The 13,456-nt window shown below is 47.2% G+C and overlaps 1 protein-coding gene across 3 annotated transcripts in view; it reads right to left on the reverse strand.

Annotated features, from left to right (window-relative positions):
* Window positions 1-210: 210 nt before the first annotated feature.
* Window positions 211-13,456, reverse strand: part of Vdac1 (voltage dependent anion channel 1) — a 29,872-nt gene continuing 16,626 nt past the window's right edge. For all 3 annotated transcript variants that reach the window (XM_005350105.3, XM_005350104.3, XM_005350103.3), the window contains 6 exons: window positions 12,126-12,278; window positions 11,952-12,004; window positions 5,506-5,733; window positions 3,751-3,901; window positions 2,092-2,149; window positions 211-1,171 (listed from right to left, as the gene is read on the reverse strand). In XM_005350105.3, the coding sequence (XP_005350162.1) occupies window positions 1,080-1,171; window positions 2,092-2,149; window positions 3,751-3,901; window positions 5,506-5,733; window positions 11,952-12,004; window positions 12,126-12,278 (735 nt within the window). In that variant the 3' untranslated portion in view covers window positions 211-1,079. The remainder of the gene's footprint in view (window positions 1,172-2,091; window positions 2,150-3,750; window positions 3,902-5,505; window positions 5,734-11,951; window positions 12,005-12,125; window positions 12,279-13,456) is intronic.

Here is a 13,456-nt window from a genome sequence, read left to right on the forward strand (position 1 = left end):
AAAACATATCAATGCATAGAATGCAAAGGAGCAAAGTTCAAATCTAAACCAGTGCCCTGGCCAGACAGGCTGTCCTGGAACTCGCTCTGTAGACCAGGCTGGCCACAGACACACAGAGATCCGCCTGCCTCTGCCTCCCGAGTGCTGGGATTAAAGGCGTGCACCATCACCGCCCAGCCCATATTTTTCTTAACAAAAGTAACAAGAGGATGAGGTTTCAATATTTTATTCAAGTTTTATTTTAAGTGATGTTAATTACAGCATTTGAAGGGGAGGAGCTAATTCCACACAAAATGGAAGACTCTCTAATGTACCCATTAAACTGCTAAAAAAAAGAGTGGTGTGGCTTAACAGGTCACTTTAGATCCCTAGTGTTGTCATGGTGACCACAATCACCTACCCAGCTTAAAGCTGTCTTATACTCTAGTGCAATGGTGAGAGGGTAAGAGGGAGAGAGAGAGAGAGAGAGAGAGAGAGAGAGAGAGAGAGAGAGAGAGAGAGAAAAAAAAAGAAGAGAGAAAAGAAAAAACCATGCCACAACACAAGGAAGAATGAAGTCCTAAATGACGGCTCCATCGGCCCACTCTCTCCACCCTAAAATGGCACAAAGGAATAGCTAACCAGAGAGTGCTTTTGGTGTAAAATAGGTAACTGGGCAAGGACGGGAAGAGGCCACGGAGATCTGTCTAGGAAAGGCCCTTTCACACAGGTGTGTGTGCACATGCTTTTCAGCAGTTAGGATCGAGATGCCAAGGTTGCTCAGGAAGTCACAATTTCACCTGTGGACTCCATACAGATTTACAAAGGGCCCGCATATTCCGAGCTTCCACACGTGGCCTGGCATCTCTTAGAGGTCCCCGGCCCACGTCTACAGCTAAAAGGACCCTTTCAGGAATGGGGTGTCTGCTGTACCTCTGAAATGGTAAACACCGGAAAGCTGAGTCATCCTTAACCTGGAGATCTAACGTGGTATTTATCGATTCTCGCATCCCCCAACGTACAACATTAAAAGGTTCACTAAATTCTGAAGGTAGCTATACTGCAAAATAGTTTAAAATTAACGATTGTACAATATTCATTTATGCTTGAAATTCTAGTCCTAGACCAAGCTTGTGGCCACCCGCATTGACGTTCTTGCCATCCAGCAGAGCTGACAGCGTCAGCTTGATACCTGGGGGGGGGGGGGATGAGAAAGACGTGGGTGTGGGGAGGGAGGGGTGACAGTTGGAGGAAGGAGGAGGAAGAAGTGGGAAGAGACAAAGGAAAGAAAAAAAGGTTAACACCAAAGTCCAAATTTGTTCCAGCTACAAACAGCCAAACAAAGTAACCCTTCAGAGCAGAAACCCTGCTGAAACACCCACTTTCCTGTCCCCCACCCCCATTACAATGAGCATTTGACCTCTGGTACCACACAGTAAACAGCTTGAGCAATGCTGCCTTGGAGGGAAACCCTATCCTATATCAGCCTTACGTTCATCTTGGTAACACGTATGCACTCACACTCGTGCACGCACGCACACACACAATAAACTCCTCTTCCTGGAACTTACTTGTAATTTTAGATGGAACGGGCTGATGTTCCCAGGAGGAACTTGACTCTCACGTCACATAATCAGCTTTGAGGCCTCAAAAGTGGGATTAGCCCCTGGAGCCCTCACACACCAGTGAGTGGCTGGGACAGCTACGCAGAGTAGAGGCGCTAACCACCATTTCTACACCCGTGTCTTTCTATAGTGAGGATGACTGACAGGCTAAACCTGCCAGCAGCCTGGAGACAATAAGTATCAGACTCCAGGAAAAGGATGGAAGGAAACAACCAGGACGTAACATCATATACATGGTATTTACTGGAAATAATCAGGATGTTACGTCTTATACATGGTATTTACCGGTGTTTCCCTTCTGGCTTGCTATGTCTCATCCACCTTTTTTCTTTTGACAATGATCCAACTCCTTTATAAACATTCAACTACAGACGCTTATATACATTCATTTACAACGCCCCACAACAATAGCAAAAACCCGCAAAATGTAACCATTACTTTTTTCGTAAGACAGAGAACTAACTAGCTTCACACCAGCGATACATACCTGGCTTGAGGGTCTGAGTGTACCCTAAGCCGATCAGGCTAGAGTTGTTCACTTTGGCCTGAAAGGAAAAGGAGAGGCCCAATGAAAAGAGTGTCCCACAACTGTGAAAAACAGCGCCCCACGTGTCTGCCTCCAAATGGGGGTGAGGGCTTCTTCTCAGGTCCCAGCCGTCAGACACAAACTGTGCTCACGGCCATCTCCTAAGACTCAATGCAGGTGTGCGTGCCTTCCTGCCCCTGGGACCTCCCAAGCACAGACAGAGCGAGGAGAGTAAGGGCTCTTGGCAGGCCATGCCCCTCGAACCATTTCTTTAGGCTCCCAACAAGGAGGCCCCTGTCCTTTGGTTTTACGTGCATGGCTGATGCTGAGGGAGCCAAATCCTGTTCCCAGGTCAGGATAATTAAAACAGACTGTGAGTTACACCAACCAGCAGGAAATTTCTACATACTTCCTCATTCCACCCCAGAAACGTGGCTTCCTATAGGGTAACAACAGAAGCCAGTTCAACAGGGTTCGCCACAAAACCTGTGCAGTTTGGGGCTCTGACCAGTGCCACAGGGTAGGCAAGACAAGATGCCCACTGACCAAGTAACTGGCTTTGTCTTTTTAGAGATGCGCTCTCACGATGTAGTTCAGGGTTATATTTGAACTCTTGCTACATCACGGCCAAGAAAGGCCTTGAACTTCTGATTCTTCTGCCTGCTGTTTCTGTTGCGCTGGGGATCAAGCACCAGGCTTTCTGCATCCTAAGCAAGCAAGCACTCTCCCAACTGAGCTACAGCCCTGGCCTTGTTTTGGTTTGCTTCCCCCTGCCCCCGCCCGTAATATGGCTTAAGCCCAGGCCCCTGCACATGCTAGGCAAAGGCTCTGCCATTGAGTGGTCACATCATCCTGACCACTGAGACTTTAATGTGGAGCATAGGGACTGAGAACAAAATGAAAACAAAGACAAATATAAAACATTTAAGGGATCCCTCCTTACAGTTTGCATGATGGGACAGGACGGGTTAGAGAAAAAGGCTCAGTAGCACAATAGTCTATTAGCTATATCTATTAGCTATATATCTAATAGCTCAATAGTCTACTCAAAGCCAGGTCTGGGAACGTACTTTCTCTGCGCTGGCTGCCTCTAAGGAAGGTTACCCGATCAACCTCCACAAGCACTCAGCTCCTCCAAAATAAAAATGCTAATGATTTAAAAACCATGTAGGTGCCAGGCATGGTGGTGCAAGCCTTTAATCCCAGCACATCCCATCACTCAGGAGGCAGAGGCAGGTGGATCTCTGAGTTCAAGGCCAGCCTGATCTACAGAGACAGCCAGGGCTACACAGAAAAACCCTATCTTCAAAAAATAAAAAAGCCACCAGTTGTGGTGGCACATGACTTTAACCCCAGCACTGGTGAGGCAGAGGTGCATGGATCTTTGTGAAGTCTATATAGTGAGTTCCTGACCAGACAAGACCACACAGTGAAACTGTGCTCCCCTTCTGTGCTCCCCTTCCCCCCCCCAAAAAAAAGAAAGAAAAAAGATTTTTTCTTTTTTTGAGGTATCTGTTTCAAGTGGGATTAAGCACAAGAATGGCCTTGGCCCAATGAGAACCTTTAAGCTGGAGCACAGAATGCTCTCAATCATGAGCCGTGTGATTCATGAGTACCCACCGAAAAGCAGGCGTCAGGGTCGACCTGGTACTTGGCTGCTATCCCAAAGCGAGTGTTACTGTTCCCCGCTGTCCAGGCGAGATTGACAGCGGTCTCCAACTTCTTGTTCACCTTCTGGTAGATGGAGCCACCAAACTCCGTCCCATCATTCCTGCAAGGAAGCACAGCAATAGATGTCCAGCTGCCCAGGGACACGGGCTGAAATGTCACCAGCACCAATAGGAGAACAGGGGTGCCACAAACAGACTGAACAGAATTCTCACCAACCCCTGGGAACTCTCAAAGGCAGCCCACACAACCACCAGGCCAACACAAAACCTCAAGTTGCCTTCCAAATGCTCTTTTAAAAATGGGGCTGAAGTGGCTAAGTGTACTTGCTGTTTTTCCAAAGAACCTAAATCTATCAACCTATAACAACTGCCCTTAACTCCAGTTCCAGAGGCTCCAATGCCCTCTTGTGGCCTCCATGGGCACCTGCACACATGTGACACACACTCACACAGATATACACACGCATACACATGAATAAAAACAAACTGGCTTTTTAAAAATGGAAGCAGAAACTAGAAAATTGGGATTCTACAGAACTTTCTATTTTCTACGGTTTGTGTCTTTACTTTTATAAATGATTCCATGAAGACGGCGGGAGGGAAGCAAAGGCCAAGAGACATGGCCAGCAAGAAAGCCCAGCCCCACATTCCCTGGAAGGCAAGTGCTGTGGTTTGGATGCAAACGAAGAGAACAGGCTCCCTGCCAGTTGTACTCTAACCTCCACATTTACACTGAAACAGAGGTGTTCACACAAATAAATGCTTTCATTGTTATCAATGGAAACAGTATTTGTTTAGAGCAATACCATTACTGGTCTGAATAAGATGTTACTTCTTTAGCACCCTCTAGTGGAAAGAACAAGTTAGTGCTTCATGGAACTAACCCAAAATTAACTGCCCCCCCCCCTTTTTCTTTTTTATGTATGGAGGCTAGAGTGTACCCTTCAGGGGCCAAAAGAGAGTGTTGGAGCCCCTAAAGTGGTTGTAAGCCATGCAAAACAAGAGTGCTGGGAACCAAACTTGCATCCTTCCTGAGAGCAGTAAGTGATCTTATCTGATGAGGCATCCCACCAGCCCCAAATAAGATTATTTTTATGATAATTTTTATGATAAATTTCTGATTCCCTCAAATCATCAACGTCCGTCAGCCTCCCAGTCCAGTGACAGACTCTCTCCAACCTAACATGCAACCTCTCTGCCCATCATCCCACCATCCAGTCAGTACACTGCTAAGCACATTAACAGAGAGAACATCCTATGCATTGCCAGTTATCCACCATAGGATGGGATCTGACCCAAATGACTGAAAAGTGATCTTGGGAAGAAATAAAAAAGCAACCACCCTAGCCAATATAAAAGACCCTGCGGCATTCTGAATGAGCCTGGCCCCTATTTGAATATTTGGTCATCAGTTAGTGAAACTGTTTGAGAAGGATTAAGAGGTGTGGCCTTGTTGGAGGAGGTATGTCACTGGGGCAGAATTTGAGGTTTTAAGACTCCCACCATTCCCAGGGCACTCTCTTTCTCTCTGCCTCTTGGTTGTGGATCAAGATGTGAGCTCTCAGCTGTTGTGCCGCTGTGCCTTTGCTACGCTGCCGTGGACTCTCAACACCTTCTTTTATAAGCTGCTTTGGCCATGGCATTTTGTCACAGCACTAGAAAAGTGACTGAGACACCCACCCCACCCCACCACCCCCACACTTACACATTAGTATGAAGCTGGAATTCATCCGTCTTGTAGCCAACTGCAAAGTTGCTCTGGGTCACTCGGGACTTGGAGGTCTCAAAATTCATTTGGTAGCCAGCTAGCCAGCCCTCATAGCCAAGTACCAGGGCACCCCGGATCGAGGGCCCAGCGATGTCAAAGTCCACATCACAGCCCAGGTTGATATGCTCCCTCTTGTACCCTGTCTTGATTTTAGCATTTTTTTTCCTAAAAGAAAAAGAAAAAAAAATGTATTAAAAAAGCCAAGTTAACTTACATTGACACAATCATGGTGAGAACTATGCAAACACGTTGTCTGGTCCCAGGAGGTGGTAGGGAATAGAAGCGAGGCCAGTGGCCAGTTAACCCTAAACAGCTGCTGAGCCACAAGCAAGATGCAGCTTCTCCTGAGCTCAAATCTTGTCTGCAAAAGACTCCATCAACACTGTGCTGTGCACACCATGGGAAGTGAGCGCCAACCACGCTCCTCTTCCAGCCTCTCCCTAAGCTCAACACAACACCCTACACTGGCATCTATTAGGCATGGTTTTTTTAAAAATATTTATTTATTTATTTGTTATGAATACAATATTCTGTCTGTGTGTATGTCTGCAGGCCAGAAGAAGGCACCAGACCTCATTACAGATGGTTGTGAGCCACCATGTGGTTGCCGGGAACTCAGGACCTTTGGAAGAGCAGGCAATGCTCTTAACCACTGAGCCATCTCTCCAGCCCCTATTAGGCATGTTTGTTGTCTGCCAGACCCACAGAAGAGCCACATATCACAAAGCTACCCAAGCAGCAATATGAGGGAGATGGTCACCTTTGTGGCTCACCCAGTAGGCAACAAAAAAAGAAATAGCAGATCCCTGGGGCTGGAGAAGAGGCTCGGAAGCTAAAAAGTGCTTGTGCAGAAGATTGGGATTCGGTTTCTAACACCCACACTGGTAGCTCACAGCTGCCTGCAACTCCAGTTTCTGGGAATCTAACACGTTTTCTAGCCTCTGCAGGTACCTGCCTCTATGTGGTGAGTGTGCGCACATACACACACACACAGACACACACACACACACATGGATCTAACACCTTTTCTTGCCTCTGCAAGTACCTGCCTCTATGTGGTAAGCGTGCACACACACACACACACACAAATAATAAATCTTTCCCCTGCTTACTGAGTGCAGTAGGAAAACTTTCACTGCCATGGTTGTGAGACCCCACTTGTGTTCACAGCAGAGAGTTCTGGATACTGATGAGGAACCTGAGTCCCTCAGTGATGGGGGCTGGAAGTCCTGATCTCAGGCCCAGTGATGCCAGATTTCTCAAGACCCAGTGTCCCTCAGCAAGGATAGGTGAGTCATAATTTTTATCCAACCAAAGTCCGGAGAACAAGAGAGTATCTACTGGGCTGAGTATATGGCTCAGTGGATAAAGTGCTTACCAGACAAGCCAAAAGACCCAAGTTCAAATCCCCAGACCCCAGCAAATGCTGTATGCATAGCAAAAGTATCTGCAATCCCAGTAAATCTCTCTAGGGAGATGGGATGGAGAGGCAGGAGGCCCGCTGAAGCTCAAGAACCAGCTAGCCTGGCTATACAGCAATGAACAAAAGAAATTCTGGAGAGATGGCTCAGTGGTTAAGAGCACTGACTGCTCTTCCAGAGGACCTGGGTTCAATTCCTAGCACCCACATGGTAACCCATACCTGCCTATAACTGTGGTTCCAGGGGATACAACACCCTCACAGAGACACACATGCAGGCAACACACCAATGCACATAAAATAAAAATAAATAAATCATTAAAAAAAATAAAGAACTCCTGCCCCAAGAAGGTGAAAGAGAAGAGCAAACCTGAAGCCACCCTCTGACCCCGACAAGTGCACTGTGGCAGGTGCGCACATGCCATGCATACACAAAGACATTAAAAAAAAATTTTTTTTGGAGATCAAACCTATCAAATAAAATTGAAACTATATCACATGATTGCAAAAAAGATGATTCCCTGGCCAATGGCTTTCTCAGCCCAGCAAACAGAAACCAGGTCTGGACAAAGTGCCGAGGACCACACAGACTTGCCTGCTCCTAGCCCTATTCACAGCGAGATTAAAGCATGCAGACCATAGGCTCTAAAAGCATTCCCTCCCCAGAGGCCCTGCTGTTTTGTGGGAAGTAGCCAGTTACAGATTCGGGGCAGGAAACATACAAAGGAAGCCTGGGGCTGCTCTCCAAGCTACCAGAGACTAACCAGGAACTGGGCAAATGGATCTGACTGTTAAAATAAGAAGGTTCCCACCCAGGAGCTTCAAAGATGGGAAAATGTGAGCACTGGTAAGAACAGTATTGCCAATAGACCAAAATATAGCAGATGTTTAGTTTAGTGCCAGTAATACGGCTTAGGGTAGTGGTGCTTGCTGCCAAGGCTAACGACCTCAGTTGGGTCCCCAGAACCCACAAGATAGAAGAAGAGATCTCCCAAGGCTGAGGCAAGATCATAGCTTGGAGGCCAGCCTGACCTACATAGTCAGATCCTCTCTGAACAAAACTTGAGTGGCACACGCCTGGACGTGGAGGCAGGAGGATGGGAGTTCAAGGCCAGCCTCAGTTACATAGAAACTCAAGTACAGTCGGGTGGTGGTGGCACACGCCTTTAATCCCATCACTCAGGAGGCAGAGGCAGGCAGATCTCTGTGAGTTCGAGGCCAGCCTGGTCTACAAGAACTAGCTCAGGACTGGCTCCATAGCTACAGAGAAACCCTGTCTCGAAAAACCAAAAAAAAAAAAAAAAAAAGAAAGAAAGAAAGAAACTCAAGTCCAGACTGGGCTACTTGAGACCTTCTCTCAAAAGACAAAACCAGTGAAAAGCAGTATTAACCAAAGCGTAGTGCCTGAAGCAGAATCTCTGACCAGCCACAGGCACCACCCACACCGATTCGTACAATGCCTCCACTCACTGTCTCGTGGGATTCTAGCCAGGAGTCCATGCATCCAAAGAAAAAGGACAGAGACAGAGCTAGGTGACTCAGCCATCCCCAGGTCTCTGCTCCTCATGAAGCTAGGGAAGCTCTCCTTTCTCAAATGTCACTGGGATATTTTTTTAAGCTACTTAAGCGGGGGTGCTAATTTGACAAGCACTCAAAAGAGACATGACACACAGTGATGGTTAGCAACAGGCTTTATCTGTGGAAGGCAACACTTGTGGGGTGCTAATCCCTCAGTGGGCCTAGCTGTGGCCCACATTTGCCTAAGGGTGGCCAGTGTTTTCCAGGCATCACCAGAGCTTCAGGAAGCCAGTGTTCATTTCCATTCTGTCGAGAGCCATCAAAGCTCCACTACCCAGCACACCTCGTGCGTAAAGCTCTATCCTATAAACAGCCAACCCAAGGCTCCTAGGAGGAATGGCCGGCAGCAGGACTAGGGAACAAAGCCTTCAGACGAAGCTCTTCTAAAACAAGAAATACAGATGAGCTCAAAGGGAGATGAGCTCCCCAGAAGCCCAGACATATCAACCTGACAGAGCTCCAAATTGTCACAACTGAGATGCGAGCCACAGCATGCACGATGTAATGGAACATAACTCACAGAATAAACGTCCATGAATCTATCCTAACATAAAAACTGATCAGGGACTGGCAAGGTGGCTCAGAAGGTGGAGGTGGTTGCAGCCAAACCTGAGCCGAATCCCTGGGATTAGCATGGAGAAAAGTGAAAAACAAACCCAGCAAGTTGTTACAGTCCCAGGGCATCCAATGCTCTCCCCTAATCTCAATAGGCACCAGGCACACACACGATGCACACACATACATGTAGACAAAACACTCACACACATAAAGATAAATACATCCGCCATTCTTCAAAAATGTCCAGGTCACGAGAGAAAAAGACGCAGAGTGTGTCCCAGGAAGAGACTGTAAGGGAGACCTGGGCGCTCAATGCAATGGAAGAGCCAGAACTGGATCCCAAGCCAGAACGAGAACATCAGCAGGGCAACGGTTTAACAGTGCGGTACCAACGTTCGCTTGCTGGCACTCATCTTCGCCACAGTTGCTCTATGACAGGGACACAGTCTGCAAACTGCATCACTGGGCCATTTGGTCCTTAAGCAAACATCATGGGGTGCACTTACAGAAACCCCAGATGGCCGTGGTTAATCACTCCATCACAGCCTCCTGGGGCACCCAAGGGACTGAGCACACATAAGATGCCCAAGGCAGGCAACGGAACCCAGCACAGGCGTTCACAGGAAACATTTTATAAGGAACTCACTCTAATGGGAAAACGCACAGTGAGTACGTGAGCCATTCACACACTCAGTCTGTATCACCACCAAATACCGTGACATGTGCATATCTGTACACGCTAGACTTTTGTGGAGAGGTGGCGGAGTGGGTGCTGTTTATGTCAGTTATGTCATAAACTGTTTATGTCAGTTATCGTACACTCAGGAAATACACTCTGCCTCGATGGCAATAGTAATGTTTGAGCTGTTATCATCTCAAGTTCCCATAGGTGTGCAACTGAAATACTATGGAGCAAATGGCTATATATTCTTTTTTTGTTTTTTTTTAAATATTTATTTATTATGTACACAATATTCTGTCTGTATGTATGCCTGCAGGCCAGAAGAGGGCACCAGACCTCATTACAGATGGTTGTGAGCCACCATGTGGTTGCTGAGAGTTGAATTCAGGACCTTTGGAAGAGCAGGCAATGCTCTTAACCACTGAGCCATCTCTCCAGACCCGTTTTGTTTTGTTTTTTTCCGAGACAGGGTTTCTCTGTGGCTTTGGAGCCTGTCCTGGAACTAGCTCCCGTAGACCAGGCTGGCTTTGAACTCACAGAGATCCGCCTGCCTCTGCCTCCCGAGTGCTGGCTGGGATTAAAGGCATGAGCCACCACCGCCCAGCTTAAACGGCTGTATATTCCATATATATTATGAGCTGTGTTATAATGTGATGGTAGAAAGAAGATTTCAACATTAGAAGGAGCTAGGGGAGAAAGAGAAGAGAATTCTACATGTTACTTTTATCACAATTTTCTATATAAAAACTGTAAAGTTATTTCAAAATAAAAGGTTAACCTGAGGGGGCTGGAGAGATGACTCAACAGTTGAGAGCACTGGCTGCTCTCGCGAAGGACCCAGGTTCAGTTCCCAGCACCCACACAGCTCACATCTTTAATCCCAGCACTAGGAAGGCATAGACAGGCAATCAAAAAAAGAAGAAAAAAAAATCCCAGAATCACAAAAAATAAAAACACATGCCATGAACTGTGAATATTAAAGATGATGCAGATGGTAAATTTTATACATGTCTTGCCAAACCAAAAACCTGCTAAACCAAAAAACGAAGACATGAGATTTAGTAAAGGCCTAGACTCGATCATCAGTGGGCAAAACAAGCTTCCCCTGATTTAGGAGAATCACCACTCCGATCACAAAATCACAAGAGTGTAGACTATTCTAGAAGGGAAACGTTCTGTCTGGTCCTGTATAGCCTCAGGAGCTAAGGAAGGCCAGCTTGCTCTCTTTGCCCTCTGATGTGTCAACAACCAACAGGCCTAATCTGTTTCTGGCAGAGATCTCAGTGTCTCAGAAAACTGGGAGGAGGGCCCTCCACACCTACAAAACAGGCAACAGTGACCGGAAGCCCCTGCTTCCAAATGCCACTTCTGCCCTTCAGCCTTGGCCACTTTTGTTACTGGCAGCTTTAAATAAAACACACCAATGGGACAGAAAGCTGCTGCCTGCAGCCAGACATACAATGGGCATCGTGGGATCCAAACACTGGTCTGAGTCCTCCACTACCAAGGACAATCCTCAGCCCGGGGGCCACAGCTCAGTGGGTGGAGTGCTTACCTGGGAGCACAAACCCCGGCTTTGACCCTTACACCCCCAGAAACTGGATCACATACCAGTGATCCCAGTACTTGGGAGGTGGAAGCAGGAGGATCAGAAGTTCAAGGTTGTCCCTGCCTACTTAATAAGTTCAAGGCCAGCTTGGGCTACAGAAGACCCAGTGTCAAAAGGAAAAGGGAAGCTCCTTGGGGCAAACAGCATCCTGACCCAGGCAACCTCGGTCCTGAAATGTGCAGAGGAACACACAAAACCATGCGTTAGATAAATGTATTTTCTAATGCTTGCTACAGCACAGCCCATTAACAGATGGGTATCTGTGTCCTGGCCCAAACACCACCACAGAACTCACAGAATATACAGAGCTCAGACCAAGGCAGCCCTACTGTTGTCTCATTAGTTTCTGTTCTTTGATATGGAATCTCACTATAGCCCTGGCTGGCCCTGACCCCTCCCCACCCCCCAGTCTCCCGGTTTGGAGGCTACCTTTAATATGATGTCACCCTTAACACCAAAATCCTTTGTCATGAAGGACTTTTCCAAGGCCCACAACATCCTAAAATGTCCTCGTGGGACAAAGGCGAGACCCTTACCCAGTGTTAGGTGAGAAGGATGAGTCGAAGGTCAGCTTCAGCCCACGCGCGAGCTGCACAGAAGAGAGAGGTGGTACAGGTTAGCTGAGGGCTGGGCCGTGGACGCTGTGATGAGAATGGGTGGAGCCAGGATGGGAATGGGTGGAGCCAGCACTTCTGGCGGGGAGGCCTTACCTGGTCTTCCACGGTGATCTCGGTACCCAGGGTGTTGTCTGTGTTCCACTTTTCTGTAAACGTCAGGCCGTACTCGGTCCATCGATACTTGGTTTCCAGACTGCCGTTCACTTTGGTGGTCTCTGTGTTGGCGGAGCCTGAGCTGGTAAATTCCTTAAAGGAAAGAGAGTCTCAGCCCACAGTCCAGCCTGCCCTCAGTGCCTCCCAGGACCTTATGCAACAGAGAGTCCCCAGCATATCCAACTAGAATTATTTCTACAGTTCAGTTAGATACTGAAAATACAAAGGACTGAAAGATCCTGCTACCAAAAGGAAGCTTCTGGGGAGTTCTTTAGAAGACAGCTTCCTTCTTCCCCTACGGCCCTTAAAGTCTGCATAAGAAGCCACCCAGCCTCCAGCTGCCTCCAGCCTCAGACAGAGAGAGTCACTGAGCAAAAGCTGACACAGCAGAATTCTAAACCCACACTCTTCCTTCCAACAATCTAAAAACAAGAATGTTCTCTAAATAATAATGAAACATTAAAACCATAGATGGCACACATCTTTAATCCCAGCACTTGGGAGGCAGAGGCAGGCGGATCTCAGTGAGTTTGAGGCCAGCCTGGTCTACAAATCAAGTTTCAGAACAGCCAGGACTGTTACACAAAGAAACCCTGTCTCAAACGCCCCCACACACAGACAAAAATATAGGTAGAACATGCCTTTAATCCGGTCTACACAATGAGTTCTAGGTCATCCAGGGTCTTGTCTCAAAAAACAAAACTAGCCAGGCGGTGGTGGCGCACGCCTTTAATCCCAGTACTCAGATCCCAGGAGGCAGAAGGAGGTGGATCTCTGTGAGTTAGAGGCCAGCATGGTCTACAAGAGCTAGTTCCAGGACAGGAACCAAAAAGCTACAGAGAAACCCTGTCTCGAAAATAAAAATAAAAAATAAAAAAATAAACCAAAATGAAATAAATAAGTAAAAACACATGTCAACAGAGCTGAAGACAGCTCAGCAGTAAAAGAGCACTTACTGCTCTTGTAGAAGATGTGGGTTTTAATCCCAGCACCCACAATGCAGTTCACAGTGACCTGTAAAAGTAACCCCAGTTCCAGGGGATGCAATACCCTCTTTTGGCCTCCCCAGGTTCCTTCATACATATGGTACATACAAACTCATGCAGGCACAAACACATGCACACATATGCACACACACACACACACAGATAACTCTTTAAAAAGAAAAAAGCAGCTGAGCAGTGGTGGCACACGCCTTTAGTCCCAGGACAGCCTGGTCCACAGAATGAGTTCCAGGACATCCAGAGAAACTCTGTCTCAAAAAAACAAAA

Source organism: Microtus ochrogaster, chromosome 7 (genome assembly GCF_000317375.1).
Source record: "Microtus ochrogaster isolate Prairie Vole_2 chromosome 7, MicOch1.0, whole genome shotgun sequence".
Classification (NCBI taxonomy): domain Eukaryota; kingdom Metazoa; phylum Chordata; class Mammalia; order Rodentia; family Cricetidae; genus Microtus; species Microtus ochrogaster.